Source organism: Moschus berezovskii, chromosome 4, assembly GCF_049115385.1.
Source record: "Moschus berezovskii isolate FMDL1 chromosome 4, NW_MosBer_1.0, whole genome shotgun sequence".
In the NCBI taxonomy this organism is placed as follows: Eukaryota; Metazoa; Chordata; class Mammalia; order Artiodactyla; family Moschidae; genus Moschus; species Moschus berezovskii.
This window is the reverse complement of record NC_142463.1, coordinates 51,249,469-51,269,584: the sequence shown is the minus strand read 5'-3', so window position 1 is coordinate 51,269,584 and position 20,116 is coordinate 51,249,469. Positions and strand designations below refer to the sequence as shown.

Here is a 20,116-nt window from a genome sequence, read left to right as displayed (position 1 = left end):
GATTTACAATACCTCTAAAAATATACTGGTCTGTATAGCAACACTTAATATATTTGAAATGTTGGGAAAATTAACGATAAAATTTTCTGACCATGGTGCAAATTAATTTAAAAATCAATAAGAAGAGGTTAAATTTTAAAAAAATACTGTGTTTAAAGTTAGAAACTTACTTCTAAATAATTTGTTGGTCAGAAAGAACTCAGAGTAGAAAATACTTTGAACTGAATAATAAAATATGACACATCAAAAGCTGAAAAATATGTCAAAATAGAATACTGAAATGCATAGCTTTAAAGGGTATTAGGAAAAAGGTTAAAAAAACAATGAACTAAGCCATGCACCTACCTTAAGGAACTGGAAAACAAACAGTAAAAATTAACCAAAATAAATTTAAAGGTAAGATAAGAAAGGTTTGAGCAAAAAGTTGGTGAAAAAAGAAAACAAACATCATAAACAGCAAAGCAAGAAACTGATTCTTTGAAAAGACTTACAAATTGCTAGGCTTCTGATGAGACTGACAAGTAAAAAGAGAAACCACTATAACTAGTATCAGGAATGAAAATGAATATAGCACTATTGATGGTGTGGAAAACTAAAAACCCTAAGAGAATATTGTAAGCAATTTTATGTGATGTTTGAATATTTAGATGAAATGTAAGATTTTTTCCTATGGATAGTAATTAAGGTAATATGATGATGTTCTACGGATAGACAAACTGACTACTGAACATAATAAAATCTAGAAAAGAACTCACAATGAAATAGATATTTAATGTATCACAGAGTTGATATTATAGATCATCAATAAGGAAAACACAGGCTTTTAAATAAATATTGACAACTGAACACAGAAAAAATTAAGCTGGACCCATATCTCTCACCATAAACTGCAATCAATTTTAGATAGGTGAAACACTTAATATTAAAGACAAACCACAGAACTTTAAAATGAAAATAAAAGAAAACAACTTCATGAAACTGGGTCTTGGGGATTCTTGAACATAGATGCAAGCTTTAACCTTAAATCAAAGAAGCCAATTACAAAACATACGACCATAAAAAAGAAAGGATAGGCTGTTTAAAACAGTGATTAAGGTCATGGTTATGAAGTCATACAATCTAGGACAGAATACCACCTACATCACTTACTAGCTGTGTGACCTACATAAAGTTCTTTCACCTTTCTACATGTCAGGTTCCTAATTTTTAAAACAAGACTAACAATTAAGTCTATCTCCTAGATAAAATAAGACAATTTGTAGAATGTACTTACAACATTACCTGGCACATAATATGTATAAATGCTATTATTATTATTCATAAAACACTGAAAACAATTCTACTGAATCAATTAGATTAACAAATCAATGAAAAAATATGAAAAGGCACTTCACAAAAAGAAGAAACTTCACAGAAAACAAAATTCCGTAAAGCAATTATCCTTCAATAAAAAAAGTATTAAAAAAGAAGAAACATCAATAGTCACATACATATAAGAAATGTTTAATCTCAAAAATAACCAGATAAATGCAAATTAAAACCAAAACACTCCATACCCACCAGTTTGGGGGAAAAATAAGTCTTCTATACAAATGTCAGTGACAATATAAAGCAAGAAAACACTCACATATTCAATCATCCACTGGGTGGGATAGTTCAATTCCTTGAATATTTGCATCCTGTATAACCTAGCAATTCTAATCTTAGGTTTATATTCCAGGGAATATCTTAAGATAATACTCCAGGAAACATATACAAAGATTATTGTACAACCTGTCAATAGTAGAAGATTATTTAATCAAATATTAATTCATGAATAAATTGTGGAAAAATAGATAATAAATGAGTTGCCGCCCTTCAAATTAACATGGATCTTACAAAGTTAATGTTGAACAAAATAAGTCACAAAAATTTTATGTGTGTGAGTCCATTTACACAATGTTCAAGAACACGAAGATTAAAAACAATATGACTCAGGATGTTATACATGTACACATACATATACATAATATCTAGGAAAGCAAAAGAATAGTCACCATAAGTCAAAAGAGATAAGAGTGATAAATCTAGGGAAACAAGATGAAACTGGAAGGTCACATAAAGCTCATACAAGGAAGCCCTTATATGTTTATATGTATCTTTTTATATGCATGATACTTTTCTCAATAAAATATATATTTGAAAAGAATAAAACAATGTATTGCATAGTTGGAAAGGTGTCCAAAGTATTTTTAAATATTTTGTATTTAAAAGTATTTTTATATACTTTTTATATATAAAAGGAAGTATTTTTAAATACTTCTAAAGCAAAAGATGCTTTAGAAGCATTTAGTATGATTCCATTTTTGAAAAAAAAATATATGTGAAAAAATCTGGAAGAAAACCCATCAAAATATCAACAGTAGTTATCTTTGACTAACAATGAGTGGGAGAGGTATGTAGCCATTAATTTATAGCTATTTTGTAAAGTTTTTTTTTAAGATAATCTAGGTAGAAAATCTTTCACTCTAGTAACAAGCTAAAAAGAAAAAAAGTAAATGGAGTAAGCAATCTTAAATGACAATATATGCTTCACAACACCTTGTTTACCTCTTTCCATGTCAATGCATAATCTTGTACAATGCCACATTTATTGCACAGTACTGCACAATTGCAAGGTATCCCACTGTGCCCATGTACCTTGTTGATTTAGTCAGTGTTTATTGCTAGGCATTCTTGTTTTACATATCTTCAGGGGGACCCTTATAATTTAACTTATAATTCCATAAAACAAGTTTCTAGGAGTGGATTTGCTATGTTATAATGCATGACAAATTTTTAAGGCCAAAAATGCAGAAAATTTTCATCATATTTTGACAGCAGTATTTCAAAGATAAATTTATTATTCACATATTGGTCCTGTGTTTTGTTCAATTACAAATGTTATATAAGCTTAGAGAGATCTGAAATTTTTAGCTACCAAAATTAGACACCATTGCAATAATTTCAGCAGCTCCAGTGAGAGCTCAGACTTGATCTCTTGCAAAAAGAAAAGAAATGTAGAATGGCAAAATACATACCTGTAACCCCAAACCTGGTATATTATCCCATATGTGGAAATGTTCAAAAAGTGCTTTCTTAGCTGGAAATTCTAAATTTTCCTGGTTGACAGAGGATTTCCAGGGTAAACCCAGAAAAGTTAGAAGCAACCATCTAAAGATAGTTTCTTTAGAAACAGCAAGACAACAAGCTAAAAACATTCAGAGGCTTTTACAGTAAAATATTATAATACAGAGCCTTTTGAATGGATTTTCAAGGACTTATGCTGTCATACTTGCTCATGGGAGTCCCACCATCTAAACTAACTTACTCTCCTTACTGGAACATCACATTTCAACCCTTTTTAGCATCATCAGTGTAAAAGCTGTGCATTCACTTTGGCTACAAATTACACTAAAAGATATAAAATCGAACTGGTGAGTGTGTGTGGACTTTGTTGTTCAGTCATGTCCAATTTTGCGATCCCATGGACTATAGCCCACCAGGCTCCTCTGTCCATGGAGATTTCCCAGGCAAGAATATTGGAACGGGTTGCCACGCGCTCCTCCAGGGGATCTTTTCAACCCAGGGATTGAACCCAGGTCTCCCACATTGCAGGCGGATGCTACCGTCTGAGCTACCAGGGAAGCCCATGAATACTGGATTGGATAAACTATCCCTTCTTCAGGGGATCTTCCTGACCCAGGAATTGAACTGGGGTCTCCTACATTGTAGGCAGGTTCCTTACCAGCTGAGCTACCAGGGAAGCCCAAACTGGATAGGAATTAGACAAACAGCAATTCTCTAATTATTAGATAAGTGTTGGGGGGGTGGTGTTAGATAAAAATAATCCAAAGATTATTATTTATCTTGACAGTTCACAAATGGATCACAAGCTATCAACGTGGAGGCTCTGTGATAGCACAGGACAGTGAGTCAGTAACTGATTTTATGCTAGAGAACACAATTCACATGTTGGATTCGAGAAAACATTATCGATTAGAATGGAGATTAAGTAAGGTTCAGCCAAGTCATAGAAAGAAACATGCAGATCTAACTGTGAGCACTCCCTTTTGGGTACGCTGGATTTCATTTTGTGGAGTAGAATTAAATTTAAACTCTGTAATTTTCTTTTGTTAGGGACAAGCTTAATCATTAGATCAAGTTCAAATTCCTCACTGATTTGTTAAATAGGTTAAAAGATATATTGAATGGACAGAGAAAAAATTTTAAAGATGAAACTTGATCATTAGTTTGTCTGCATAGTCTGTATACTTCATTTTACAGAATTTATAAAAGTAATTTGTATGAAACTATTCAGAAAAATTGTGACTTTGTAAGCTATTTTTCTTATGGAAGGTATCATTAGAATCTCTTCTGCATTTATTGAAAGTAGAAATAATTTTACTTATTTTGTATAATTTTTAAAACAACCCTTGAATAATTATTAATAGTCATTTGACAAACATTTATTAAAAATATATACTATATGCAAAATCACAAACTTTTACCTGTGAGGGCTGTAAATATTTTAACATGCAGTTCTGATGCACAATTAAAATACATAATAAAGCAATCAAATAAAATCATGTTTATCAAACAGGCAGTACTAAATGCTACAAAAAAGTATAAAGTGCTGTGCTGTTAAGAGCACAGAACCATCTCAAGTTGGAGGGATCCAGGAGTTTCATGAAGGTGGGATTTTAGCTGATCTTTGAGTGTGGGTGGAATAGGCAAGCTATAAAGAGGCTGTGATGTAATAAAAATCATAGGGCATATAAATAGGGCGTTTAATTTAATTTAGAGCATGGGTTGCAAAATTAAGAATATGAAGATCATGACTGAAAAGGTAGCTGAGCTGGGTCATTACCACTCTAATCCCTTTCAGGGTGTATCTTCAGTCACCAAGGTTCTTGGTCAGAGGAATGACTTTATCAAAGTCATGTTTTAGAGAACCCAGTACATCTTTAGGAATTCTTAGGATAAAGTGACTGTAAAAGATTGGAGGACAGCCTTATAAGTCAGAGTACTACCACAAGAAGTCCAGGAGAATGATGACAGTACAAATGAAGAGAAGCCTGAAGCAACATATTGACCACTACTAGGAACATTCATGATAGTTCCAGACAAATGATGTACATCCATTGCCCTTTGTCTTAATTTATTTGGAATTTCCTCCAAGTTTCCCAGACAGTCAATGTATACCTTTTCAGGAGGCAATTATGAGAATGATTCTTCTACTCCTGGCAGGACATGTTCAGGTGTGGAGCTTTGCAATAATTATGGGGCAGCTCAGCCCAGAGATTTGGGAGTTAGTAGCGAAATGGCAACCCACTCCAGTGTTCTTGCCTGGAGAATCCCAGGGATGGGGGAGCCTGGTGGGCTTCCGTCTATGGGGTCACACAGAGTCGGACACGACTGAAGTGACTTAGCAGCAGCAGCAGCAGCCTGCTCCAGGCACAGAAACAGGGAAATGGGCAGAGTGGTTTAAGTTGCTTCAAGGGGTTCCACTTGAATTGCTTCTCGGGGTAACTACTGAAGGCTTTATGTACCTTTCTGAATTGATCTATGCTTTATAATAGTTATACTGGTCTGATACTTGGGCAAGAATACATGATAAGAAGGAGAGGTGCTGAGGGCCTTTGAGGGGCATCTCAGAAAAGAGACGAGAGAGGGCAATTGTTAGAACCAGTCATGGGGTTTTTAGTCTCTTACTTCCACTTAATCTCAACAAGTTTCTAAAGGTTATTTTGAGAGCCACTAAAGGGAGTCATCATGGAAAATAACACACAATATTCAGAGAAGATAAAATAATTAAAGGTCTCTACTCCCTAAATACCATCCCAGAATGAAGCATCCCTGAGAGAAAGTTAGCACACACAGTCTCCTTTACTAGTATCTATTTACTGTTGGATTTGAAGGTCAGGTAGAACATATTGGTCTTCCAATGTATCTGTAATTGAGGAGATAATAATTTTTGACCCTCTTGAGACATAGGATGCCTGGGGGTCTGAAACTCTGGGGATATAACTTGAGCAAGCTATAGAAACCCTGATTCAAAACTCAGCTTTCAAATACCTGCTAGGGAGTATGGCATGGGAAAAGAAACTTACATGCAGATGTATCAAAATATAGAATTGTTTCTTAAATGCCTAACAAAGAAATTTCTACAGCTGATATGCTGCTACTGCTAAGTCACTTCAATCGTGTCCGACTCTGTGCGAGCCCATAGACGGCAGCCCAATACTGTATAATTTAATTTATATATGAATGATACATGATACATACAAATCCTTATACCTATCTTTATATCCATCTATCTATCTATCTATTTTTTAAATGTGTGAAGGACCTAGGGTGTTGAAATCAATTCAGTGCATACGAGGGTTGGCATAGAGAGGCAAATTCACAAAAACACTGAATGGTAACAATGGGATTTCAAATTCAGATTGATTTGATTAGTAACAATCTTTGAATGTAATTTCTCAAGTAATGTTTCTTTTCTCATTTTCTAGGGTAGCAAGCTGATGAATATCTCATCTACATTTTTATTAGCCTATAAAGCTTTCCCTGCTTATCCTATTTTACATTACCCTAAATCCCCATATGCAATACTTAATGTTAAATAATATCCTATAGAATCAATGGCAAAGACTTAAGTGCCAGAAAGAAAAGTGACACTCAGCTAGTATACCCTTACAACTCTCTGACACTTGATATATGCTTAAGGCATTGCTACTGAGACCATAATATTACTGATTATGATGCATGATCTATGATCTTGTCTCAATCTCCAGACCAAAAGCCTAGACAGTAGGAGACTGCCTTCAGGCCTTTAATAAACAGTATTCTGACACACAGGGCACATTCAGTGATTGGAGCATAGAGTTTCTAATTTTGGCTTCTGAGAAAATCACTTCTGAATGCCACATAAGATATAGTGTTCCTAAATCAAATCTCAGTTATTTAAGACCGTGTGTTGAGTTTTGGGCTTAAACAATTTGACTTGAAACTTTCTCAAATTTTGGCATCATGGAACCACAAATGACTATTCATACCAAGTTTAGAGTTAATGGCAATGAATACTTATAAGAATACCTATCAATTATTAATGGCATCAGTAAGGTGATATGTAAGCAATAATTTATAATGATGTGCATTGACTGGTAGAGTTGACCCTTGTTTATGCTTTTTGTACCTGAATTGTGGTTAGCCCATGATGTTCACATAGGATTTATTCCTGTCTGCAAAATTTTGGGTGAAATCAGAGATAAGGTAATAGTGCTGAGGGAGGGGAACTCATGTACACCCAGGGTGGATTCATGTCAATGTATGGCAAAACCAACCAATATAATATTGTAAAATAATTAGCCTCCAATAAAAAATAAAAATTAAAAAAAAGAAAAAAAATTTACAAGGTATTGTTTATAATATAAAATTATGTGAAAGTACATGGAAATAATAAATATAAATCTAATTATTAAAAAAAAGAAATCACATAGTGTTATATACTAGAATCTCAGAGAAAGAAAAACAGACAGACATAGACAAAGTTTTTAAACTCTTTTTACAAATCCAGCATTTATTCCAAAGCCTGACAAAGATAATTGGAATGGATTGAGTGGGGCTTCTCCTGAATGCTGTCAGATTTATATGTTGAAGCCCCAAACCTCAGTCCTTCAAAATGTAATTCTATTCTGAGATAATGTCTTTAGAGATATAATTAAGTTATGGTGGTCCCTAATCCAATACAAGTGATATCCTTGTAAGACGAAATTAGGACACACACACACATACACACACACACACAAAGAGAGACACCAGGTATATTCAGCCATGTCCACAGGTGCAGAAGGCCACCTGCAAGCCAAGGAGAGAAGCTTCAGAAGAAACAAAACCTGCCTACACTTTGATCTTGAATCTTTAGCTTCCAAACTGTGAGAAAATAAATTATGATTTAAGCCATATAGTTTGTGGTATTTTGTTATGGAAGACCTAGCTAACTAATATAACAATACAAAAAAGAAAACCACAGACTAACCCCACTTATGAATATCAGCAAAACAAGGTCAGTAGCAAGCTAAGAGAATAATATGTCATGACCAGTTGTGTCACTGTGGAAGTACAAAATCATTCAGCAGAAGAATGACAATTGTTCTGGGAGAATCAGCCAAGGAAATTAGGAAAGAGAAAAACAAGATTTTAATAACTGAAGGAAGCAAAATTATTACCATATTTGGAGAATATAACTGTCAATCAGGGATACACAAAAGATTCAACCTGAGATATCTATTACGAACAGTAAAATAAATCAGTAAGTTCAATGGTTACAAAATTAAAAAGCAATAATCAACAAGTTTCTTATAAACAAACTATGACAAATTAAAAAATAAAATGTCATTTGCATTAGTGGCAAAAAATACATAGAAATAAATTTTAACAAAACCACAGGGAAAATATTCTACAAAAACTTTAATAAATGGAAAGAAACATATTATTCTTGAATAGAAAGACCCAATATTATGGGATTATTAATGTCTTAATTTATAAATTAGGATTTATATTAGGATTTAACTAATTCTAGTTAGGATACCATCACATTTTTCCTTAGGAAAAAATCAAATAATAATTAAGTCAGAAACAAATAAAAAATGATAGCCAAATTTCTTAGCACTTTATGTTCTAGACACTGTCTAAAATTTAAAATATATTAGGTCACAATATAATAAACACACACATACACACACACAAAGCCAATAAGGTAGGTGCATAATAATATAATCTGTTTTCTAAAATTATAAAACTGAGAACCAGACAGGAAAAGTGTCTTCCCCAATAGTATGCAGCTAGTAAGTGGTAGATATTTTCTGAGATTAAAATTCACAGAATCTAGCTTTGGAGTTCATGCTCTTATTATTGTAATCGAGTGCTTCTGAAGGTCATTTAAAAATGGAAGAATAGTCAGAAAAGTTCTGAGAAAAAAAACAGAAGAAAAAGGTGCAGGAGAGAGTACTTGCACTTTTAGGTATTAAAACATAACCTAAATATACACTAATAAAAGAGTTGTGCTTGCTATTAGCACTGGAATACACAGATATACCCAAATATTTAAGACAGGGGGGAATATAAGGAGAATTCAGTACAATTGTTTTAGAATACCTGGATAATTTTGGGGGGAGAAAGCTAAAAACTGGATTCCTATTTCTTATCATATATTTAAAAACATTACAGATATAATAAGCATATGGGAGGAAAAACAAAATTAAAAGTACTTGAAGAAATATTTCCTTTTTTAATACCATGTTTAAAGGACCAAGTCTTTCTAAGCAGAGGCCATAAAGCAAAAAACTAAAAATATGGTCATAAAAATTTGAAAATACACATAAAAATTCTGAAAGGGGAAACTAATAAAATAGCCTGCAACAGATATGACAAAACTTAATTCCTCAAAATGCTTAATTCTTCCAAGTCAGTAAGAAAAAAAGTTAATACAAAATAGGCATCATATAGAATAAGGAATATAAAAATCAATAGTATATCAGTTAAAAATAACCTCAACCCCTTATTAACAAGATTTTATTATTTATTTAAGTTGGAAAAGATAATAGATATTGATATTTTATGCAAAGGAAAGAAGGTATTCACACTGTAAAAAGTAAATAAATCTACTTTTTGAAAGGCTTTTTGGCAATAATTATAAAAATATAAAATTCATATACCCTTTTGCTCAGCTACACATATAAGCATAAATCATCATGGATGTCAAGGCTAGATGGGTCCATTGCACCCCTCCTACTGTAGCAGCATTCACAAGTCAATGGCATTTTCAGGGTTCATCTATGTCGCAGCACATCTCAGTACTTCTTTCCTTCTTATTGAAATTCCATAATATGGTTACAACAAACTTTACTTATTCCACTCATCAGTCGATATACATTTGTTTCTACTTTTTGATTATCATAGATAATAATGATATGAACATTCATGCACAAGTTTTTGTGAGTCTTGGGTATATACCTAGAGCAGAATTAGTGGGTCCTATAAGTAACTCTATGACTTCACTTCTTGAAGAACTGCCAAACTGTTTCCCAAAGCAGCTGCAATAGTTTATGTTTCCACCAACAATGTATGAGGGTTCCAGTTTCTCCATATCCTCACCAGTCCATGTTATGGTCTTTTCAAAATTATATTTATCCTGTTGGATATGATGTGGCATCTCACTGTGGTTTTGATTTGCTTTCTCTAATGAGTAATGATGGACAACTTTTCATGTGCTTCTTGGCCATCTGTATATCTTCTTTGGAGAAACATCAATTTAAATCCTTAGTTAATTTTTAAACTGGGTTATTAATAATTATTGCTTCGCTGGTAGCTCAAATTATTGTGTTATATCTCCATTATATTTTAAATTTTCTTATATTAAATACTGCTCTTATAAGATTTATATCTCAGAAAGGAAAATAGAAGTTAACATGCACAGAGTACCTACTATGTGTCATAGTATTAGGCATATGATTTACATCCTGGACTCTGGAATAAGCTCTGATAATGTTGCAAAGGCTACTAAAATAATTTGAGTCGGGGTTAGAAAGAAACAAAATTATAAAACAAATTAAGATAGTACTTCTTTGTAATTATTCATAATATTTTCAAGCTATCCTTCTCTCACAGATATCTCCTTTAAATCTAACTTCTAATATTTTTCAGGGAAGTGCCTCTTAAGTTTGAGTATGTATATCAATCACCTGGGAATCTTGTTAAAATGTCGATTTTAGGTAGGTCCCTGTCCATCACCAACTCCCTGAGTTCACTCAAACTCATGTCCATCGAGTCGGTGATGCCATCCAGCCATCTCATGCTCTGCCGTCCCCTTCTCCTCCTGCCCCCAATGCCTCCCAGAATCAGAGTCTTTTCCAGTGAGTCAACTCTTCGCATGAGATGGCCAAAGTATTGGAGTTTGAGCTTTAGCATCAGTCCTTCCAATGAACACCCAGGATTGATCTCCTTTAGAATGGACTGGTTTGATCTCCTCGCAGTCCAAGTTGGTGATGGACAGGGAGGCCTGGTGTGCTGTGATTCATGGGGTCGCAAAGAGTCGGACACGACTGAGCGACTGAACTGAACTAAAGATTCTATTTTTTAACTAGCTCCCTGATAATCCTACTTTGTTGGTCAGGGATCATAGTTCAATTAGTGAAGTTTTAGGGTATGAACTGATTACTAAGATTTTAACTACAAGAGCTAACTTCAAGCATTAGGGAATTTTGCATTGTTAGAGATGTCTTAAAATTTATAAGTGCTTCAAAATCTAAAGAATGAGCCTCTGGTAGACAGGGGAATTGATCACCTTGAACAGGGGTCTTGTCTAGTGCCCATGTAAGAGGTGGTATGCCCATTCAGAAACAGGCCTTACTTGACCACTTTCTTTAATGGAGGTGTTCCTAGCCTGACAACTTAAGTACATGCTTTTGACTACATAATATAGTTTGAGAATCTGAAGGTTTGGTTGAAATTTTTCTTCCAGAATCAATTTATAATGAAAATAGAGGAATAGCTGAAGAGAACTGCAGTTACACTATTGACTGAACTATATACATTTTGATGATTTGCTAAATAAAGGCATATATAATTATAACATGATTCTGATATAAACCAATCTTGTTGAACTAGATAAACCTTGAAAATGTTATGCTAAGTAAAAGAAGTCAATCACAAAAGAACACATATTTTATGATTCCATTTATATGAAGTAGCCAGACTAGACAAATCTATAGAGATGGACAGTAGGTTGGTGGTTGTCTAGATGGAGGCCATGAAAGGTAGATGGGACTGATGCTACTGGATATTACATTTCCTTTCAGGGTGACGAAATTTTTCTAAAATTAAATTACAGTAATTATTATACAACTTTGTGAATTTGGTCGAAAACCACTGAATGTCCACTTTAAATAGATGAATTGTGTGGCATATGATTTATATGTCAAGAGAACTGCTTAGAAATGCAATGCAGAAATATCAGAAATTAGGAACAGAGCTTAGAAGAATGGGGTTCATATAAAAACGGACTGTAATATCTTGATATGCTTAGTCTTTGAGACAACTCAGAACTGAGAATAGAAGAAGTTTCCCTGAGATTTGAATTCTGAACTTCTGAAGCTTAAATACTAGAAGGGTAGTATAGCATTGTGAGAGCTGGCTCTGACACCACACAGCATGTAAACACCTACTCTACCAATCATTAGCTCTGTCACCTTGGGCAAGCTACTTAACTTCTCTGCACCTCAGTTTTTTTAATCTGGAAAATGAAGATAAAATCTCAAATGAGGATTAAGTCAATTGCCTCATTGCAAATGAAGTTCATAAGGAATTACTGCCTAGTCATAAATTGAAGGCACATCTGATACTTTTTAGCTATAAAACTCATGAGTACAGTATCTCTTAGAGAGAGAGAAACCATATTTTGTAATTCCAAGCATTCACTTGTTTGTGCCTTTGGAAAGAAAACTTCAGCCGTTTTAAAGAAACAAGAGTGAGAAATTTTTGGCAAACCCAACTCTCTCCTGAAGCGTTCAGAAGATTTAGCTAAAAATGAACTGGAAAAACATCGACAACATTTCCTTGAAATCAGATATAAATTATAAAAGAACTGAGAAGCATTTCTGAAGCAAGGTTTTCAACAGTCCAAAAATAGGATAAAGTAGGACAGAGTAAATTCAACTATGAAAATAATATATCACCTGCACAAAGTATACATGAAACTATACCTTTCCGTGAAAAATAAAACACTCACAATTCCTGTACATTATATATTGCATCATCCCAGATATGCTTTTCTCATTGCGATTCAGTTTTCTAAAGCTACACGTAACTGATTTGTCTCCTGCTAACTGCAGAAACAACTGCATGAAACATCAAAATGTAACAGCTTTTTAAAGAGATATATGACTAAATATAATGTGTTTTCACTTGGGGTATGTGTATGTGTGTGCATATGCATGTGAGGGGATGTGTACATACTGAATGCTTACATACCTGCATTATATCCCCATGGGTTCTTGTGACCATTTACTAAGCACCATATAAACTTATACTTGAATCAATTAATATTGCTTTAATTGTACTCACAGCAATAGCTGGGCCTCAGATAGTAACATATTCAGTTTCCATTTTGTTTTCTGAATACTTGTTTTGTGCCTTATGGTTGTAAGCCCTGTTTTAGCAATATATACAAGAGTCATCATCTGATACGAACAGCCAACTCATTGGAAAAGTCCCTGATTCTGGGAAAGACTGAGGACAGAAGGAGAAGAAGGCATCAGAGGATGAGATGGCTGGATGGCATCACCAATGCAATGGACATGAACCTGGGCAAACTTTGGGAGAGGGTGAGGGACAGGGAGGCCTGGCGTGCTGCAGTCCATATGGTCACCAAGAGTCAGACAACTGAGCGACTGAACAAGAGTCATAAGGGAGTAATTGTCTTTTTATTGACAAAATCAGAGATTTGGAGTCAGATAACCAGGCTTGAGTCCTATTAATCTCATTTATTTATTATCTGCATGATCCTCTGGAAGTCACTTAACTTCTGCAGTCCTCACTGGTAAGCTGAGTTTAAGGATAGCTACCTCAAAAGAACCGAATAACAAATATGTGAATGATAAAACACTACCACATGTTAGCCAATAGTTCTCAATTTCCATGCTTGAGAGAGCATATGATTCGTGTGCCCTCTGGACTCAAAGAGGAGAAAAGGGCTTAATGCTTGTTTATTGAGTGCTGACAGGATCTCAGCCTTGTATAAAGCAGCACGTGAATATGTACTGATAGATGGATAAATCACTCAGGGAAAAGTAGTGAGACCCAGGACAACCAATATTGGCCTGCTTTTCAAAGCACAGTAAATCTAAATCTAAGTCTCAAATTGCAGTCAGCATGTCTCAGAATCTGCAGCACATGTTCTCCTCTGTTATTGAAGGAGACAGCTGCTTAGTCAATGTAAATTTTATTACAAAATTGTTTAATAGAATTCACAATTATGGGAGAACCAAAACACTTGAGACAGTAATGGAGGGTCTGAATTTGATATGCGTAGACAAAGAGGGCTTTCAGACAGCATCAGTCATTGTTTCACATAAAAAAAAGGTGGGCAATAAAGGAAAGCGACTATTAATGAAAGGAAACTCCCACTGATCCACTGCCATCATTCCTGATAACCAAGAGTAAAAACTAGTAACTAAAACTAATGCATATTCCACTCCTATTATATATATTTTATTCTCTTACACACAATTTTCTGCATCATTTGATGCCCAGAATCCTTTATTTATTGAAACTCTCCATCCCCCTAATTACTGTGTGGTTACAATATGCCTGTTTCCCTCATACCACTCCAAACAATCCTTCTTTGCTTCCTCAAAAGCTGTTCAGTAATTCCTAAAGTCTCTGTAGATGTTCTCTTAGGCTTAGTTCTCAGCCACATTTCAGCTACTGATATTCCTGCAAATATCCCATATAATTTCCAAAAACTTACATTAATTCCCAGATTCTTCACTGAATACTAACTGTACATTTTTAAATGATTAACAAATTTTTCCACTTGAAAATCTGGGTATTATCGGCAAATCTACATGTCTGGAGAAAGTTTTTCCTCAGAATTGAATCCTCTACACAGTTTGTCTTCATCTATTTAATCATCATGTTATCACTCTGGCATCAATACAAAACACTGAGGTCAAAGAAATCCTCTTCAACATATTATATATCATGCATCCTATCATTCTCTTGCTCAAAAAGATTTAATATCTTCTCATTTCCTATTGGAAAGCAATCGTATTTGTTGTAAGTATCTTGAAGAGTGGGAATCTGTGTGTTCTAGTCATCTCTTTATCTACCATACCATCTGGTCATGCATATAGTACGTCATGAACTATATTTGCTTACTGAATTAAATTAAACTCCTTGGACTCCCATTTTCAGTTTCCTTAATCTGGTCCATTCCTAACACCCAGTTTTACTTAAAGGGACTCTTCACAATATGTTTCATGCTATCATTCTATTTACTCTCCCCTAAATGTACGACTGAACTGAACTGAACTGAAATTTTTCTTTCATAGATTTAGACATAATTTCTCCTCCTTTCTCTGTCCAATTCAACCACTTTTCAGGCTGATTTTAAACCACTTCTCAAAAATCCTTTCCTAAATCTTCTAATCTACCTTGATCTCAATTCCCAGTGAAATCCTCACACTTTCTCTGTTCTTTGCACATATTATGCAATGATCATGTTTCTAATTATTCCTAATATCAAACCTGCTCTGATCTTTGACTCTTTCCTTTCCTATACATGACTATATTGCTATTTTACTTTTGAATTCTTTATATAAATTTTCCATTTTCTATGTTCAGCTATGATTTAAACTCTTTAGGGGGAGAAACTATGTCTTATTTTATCATTCCCATATTCTAACAAAAGACTATGGAAAAAAATAGAGGCTGAAAAATACTTGTTAAATGAACGAATGAATGAATATAAAGTCGGCACTGCAATTACTAACTTTGAAAGAAATAATTCAAAGAAAAAAAATCTGTATTTTGAATATGATGCTTTCAGTTTTTTTTTTTTTAACACAGTTTTCCTATAAGATCTGTAACTAAATTAGTCCAATAGATAAGAGAATAAAGATTAACATATATACACCTTATTATGGCAGTATTCATGATTGACTTATAAAAGTCATTAAATATTACACCAGATCTAATGAAGGAAGTTGGAAAACTCTTGGAGAACTGTACCATAGGAGTTAATGCCTATTTGGAATTATTTTAGTAAAATTTGCCCTATGGCTGGCAGAATCGATATAATTCTTACTTCCTTACTATGATTTACAAAGCAAGAAAACAGTTATTTGAATAAGAGACGAAGACACCAAACTCTTTTTATTTTAATTCATTTTATTGGAGGCAAATTATCTTACATTAATATATTGGTTGGTTTTGCCATACATTGACATGAATCCGCCCCAGGTGTACATGTATTCCTTTTCTTGAACCCCCCTCCCACCTCCGTCTTCCCCATATCCTCCCTCCAGGTCATCCCCGTGCACCAGCCCCAATCATCCTGTATCATGCGTCGAACCTGGACTGGTCACTTATGATAAAATACATACTACAGTGCCGTTCGCGCCAATCATCCCACCTTCACCCTCTCCCACAGAGTCCCAAAGACTGTTCTATATGCCTATGTCTCTTTTGCAGTCTTGTTGGAGAAGGAAACAGTAACCCACTCCAGTATTCTTGCCTGGAGAATCCCATGGACGGAGAAGCCTGGGAGGCTACAGTCCACGGGGTCGCATAGAGTCGGACACGACTGAGCGACGAAATGGAACGGAACGGATACAGGGTTCAGGTTACCATCTTTCTAAATTCCATATATATGCGTTAGTATACTGTATTGATGTTTTTCTTTCTGGCTTACTTCACTCTGTATAATTGGCTCCAATTTCATCCACCTCATTAAAACTGATTCAAATGCATTCTTTTTGATGGCTGAAAAATACTCCATTCTGTATATGTACCAAAGCTTTTTTATCCATTCATCTGCAGATGGACATCTAGGTTGTTTCCATGTCCTGGCTATTATAAACAGTGCTGCAATGAACATTGGAGTACATGTGTCTCTTTCAATTCTGGTTTCCTCGGTGTGTATGCCCAGGAGTGTGATTGCTGGATCATATGGCAGTTCTATTTCCAGTTTTTTGAGGAATCTCCACACTGTTCTCCACAGTGGCTGTACTAGTTTGCATTCCCACCAACAATGTAAGAGGGTTCCCTTTTCTCCACACCCTCTCCAGCATTTATTGCATGTAGACTTTTGGATAGCAGCCTTTCTGACACCAAACTCTTAACCATCTTACTTTTGACCCTGTTATAATTCTATCACTCACAAATATAATCAGTTCAGTGTTAAACAAAGAGGATTTTGTTTTGCAAAATGTTTCCTGGCATTAAGAGGTTGAATGTATTTTACTGGGACTTAATGTCTACCTCATCAATTCTTCTACCCAGATTTCTGTATATTTACCTTCCATTTAGTTTATCACTGATCTTAGTCAGTTTCTTTTTTGGATAATATTTATATTTAAGTAATTCTAATGGGATTTCTCTTCTCCTAATAAGTAATACAAATTCATTTATGTTTATAACGAATATCATCAAAAAGCTTTATATTCTGGGAAATGAGATAATCTATTTTCAGGGAAATACAGTAAGGAGTAGAAATGTCAACATGAGGGAAATTGTTTTACTCCCAATGAGATATGTTAATATTTATTGAATGAAGAGCCCTTTGAATTGACACTATTAAGAGGGATGACACACACCTATTTTACAGGTTTTATGTGTGAGTTTACATGCAGTTCTATTTGTTCACAGTTGTGCCTGTGTGTTAGTGAGGAAGGTACACCTTAAATTGCAACATGATTAAAAGAGAGAGATAGATAACGACTTAATAATGAAGACACAAGACTGCTCATTTATTACAATATTGGATTTACATGGGTTTCCCATGTGACTCAGCTAGTAAAGAATCTGCCTGCAATGTGGGAGACCTGGGTTCACTCCCTGAGTTGAGAAGATCCCCTGGAGAAGAGAAAGGCTACCCACTCTAGTATTCTGGCCTGGATAGTCTGTGGGGTTCCAAAGAGTCAGACAGGACTGAGTAACTTTCACTTTCACTTTGGGCTTCCCTTATAGCTCAGTTGGTAAAGAATCTGCCTGCAGTGCAGGAGACCCCAGTTTGATCCCTGGGTCTAGAGGATCCCCTGAAGATAGAAATGGCAACTCACTCCAGTATTCTTGCCTGGAGAATCCCATGGACAGAGGAGCCTGGCAGTCCATGGAGCTGCATTCAGACACGTTACACATGGGTACCACAATTAATATCATGTGAAAATCATGGGAGTTTGAGTAAAATGACCAGGATTCCAAACATGGCCTTTTTTTCCTCCATGGCTTTGTAATCTGTAAAGATAATTACTATATAACAGCCTTGGTTTTATATCTATTAAATGGCAGTGATGATAAAAACTATTTCATGAGGATTTCTGCAGTAATTTAAATAATGAAAATTAAAGTGTTTCTCATATATAAAATAATATTTCAACAATTAAATTTGAGATAAGAGCCAGAGTCCCTTCTATGGCCTTTAAAACAGTTTGCAATATTATTTGTATCCGTCACCTGACCTCATGTGCATCACTCTACTTCCAGCTCATATATACTAATGACTTCTTGTGCCCTTCAGATACACTTAGCTATCTCTGCCTCAGGGCTTTGCAGGTACTATTACATATATTAATCATAGCTTCACTATATAGCTTGTTTAAAATGGTGCCTACTTCATGCTGTTTTCATTTTACCTCATTTTATTATTTTTCTTACATTCACAACTAACATTATATAATTTTTTCCTTATTGCTTGTTTTGGTCTCTAAAACTAAATTCCAAAATATTCCCTGTCTTATTTGTTAGAGTCACCTCAGCAACTAGAACAATATCTGGTGTACAATAGATGCTTAATAAATCAAATAATGCATGAGTGAATGAATTACTGAATAATTTTTCACTGAGTCCTTACCTTGAGTGAAGCAATCTGCAAAGTCTTTCATATGGATCATCTAATTTAATCACTATAATGGGCCTATCATTTCTGTTTTATAATGAGGAAAACAGATGTTTGAAGGTACAGTAACTTATTTGAGGTAAATATAGCAAGTGGTAGCAACAGTTGCCTGACTCCAATATCTGTTTCTAATAACTGCTATATGCTGCTACTTAGTTGCTCTGCTGCTGCTGCTAAGTCACTTCAGTCGTGTCCGACTCTGTGTGACCCTATAGATGGAAGCCCACCAAGGTCCCCCATCCCTGGGATTCTCCAGGCAAGAACACTGGAGTGGGTTGCCATTTCCTTCTCCAATGTGTGAAAGTGAAAAGTGAAAGTGAAGTCGCTCAGTCGTGTCCGACCCTTAGTTGCTCAGTTCAGTTCAGTTCAGTCGCTCAGTCGTGTCCGACTCTTTGCGACCCCATGAATCACAGCACGCCTGTCCATCACCAACTCCAGGAGTTCACTCAAACTCATGTCCACAGAGTCGGTGATGCCATCCAGCCATCTCATTCTCGGTCGTCCCCTTCTCCTCCCGCCCCCAACCTTTCCCAGCATCAGAGTCTTTTCCAGTGAGTCAACTCGCCGCATGAGGTGGCCAAAGTATTGCAGTTTCAGCTTTAGCATCAGTCCTTCCAATGAACACCCAGGATTGATCTTTAGAATGGACTGGTTGCTCAGTCATGTCCAGTTCTTTGCTGCTCTATGGACTGTGTCCATGGAATTTTCCAGGTTAGAATACTGGAGTGGGTTGCTATTTCCTTCTTTAGGGGATATTCCTGACCCAGGAATCAAACCTGTATCTCTGGTGCCTCCTGCTTGACAGGTGGATACTCTACCACTGCACCACCTAGGAAGTCTCTCAATGCTACGTAGCCTCTATGTATCTAGCCATCTTTATATTAATTAATATTTGATTACACTGTTACAAAACAGATTGAATTTACTATCAAAAGAACATCTATACAGCTTATTTTGGTCTCCCTCAAAATGTGTGGCTTCATTAGCTAAAATTAAACCAACTCCTAGAATTTCAAAAGTCAGCATTTGAAAACAGTTAAAAACAAGATTCCAAAGAGGCAGATTTGTTTTTGCAGATGACCAAGGTGTGACTTACCTCTAGGTGACCAGCAATTGTAGCAATATGCAGGGCAGTGAGGCCACCATACCCAACCTGCTGTATATCAGCTCCACTGTGAAGCAGAGAAGTGATCAATTCTGCACTATCCTGTAAGGAAACAAATCCTTAGTGTTACTTTTCTCTTAATAGCAGGTTTGAACACTGTGCAACAGGATATATTGATTCACTGATTGTCAGCCAGTTTACGCACCCAGAGAAAACTTAAGTGTGATTTCTAGCAACAGAGCACATGAAAAAGCAAAGAGAAGCTCTCAGATGGTTGAAATGTAGGAACAGATGACAGACTGTTCAGTTATAAT

The 20,116-nt window shown here is 35.2% G+C and overlaps 1 protein-coding gene across 3 annotated transcripts in view; it reads right to left on the bottom strand.

The window, feature by feature from the left end:
- Nucleotides 1–20,116, bottom strand: part of TNNI3K (TNNI3 interacting kinase) — a 383,736-nt gene that overhangs the window by 277,773 nt on the left and 85,847 nt on the right. For all 3 annotated transcript variants that reach the window (XM_055402899.2, XM_088835391.1, XM_088835392.1), the window contains one exon: nucleotides 19,794–19,904. In XM_055402899.2, the coding sequence (XP_055258874.2) occupies nucleotides 19,794–19,904 (111 nt within the window). The remainder of the gene's footprint in view (nucleotides 1–19,793; nucleotides 19,905–20,116) is intronic.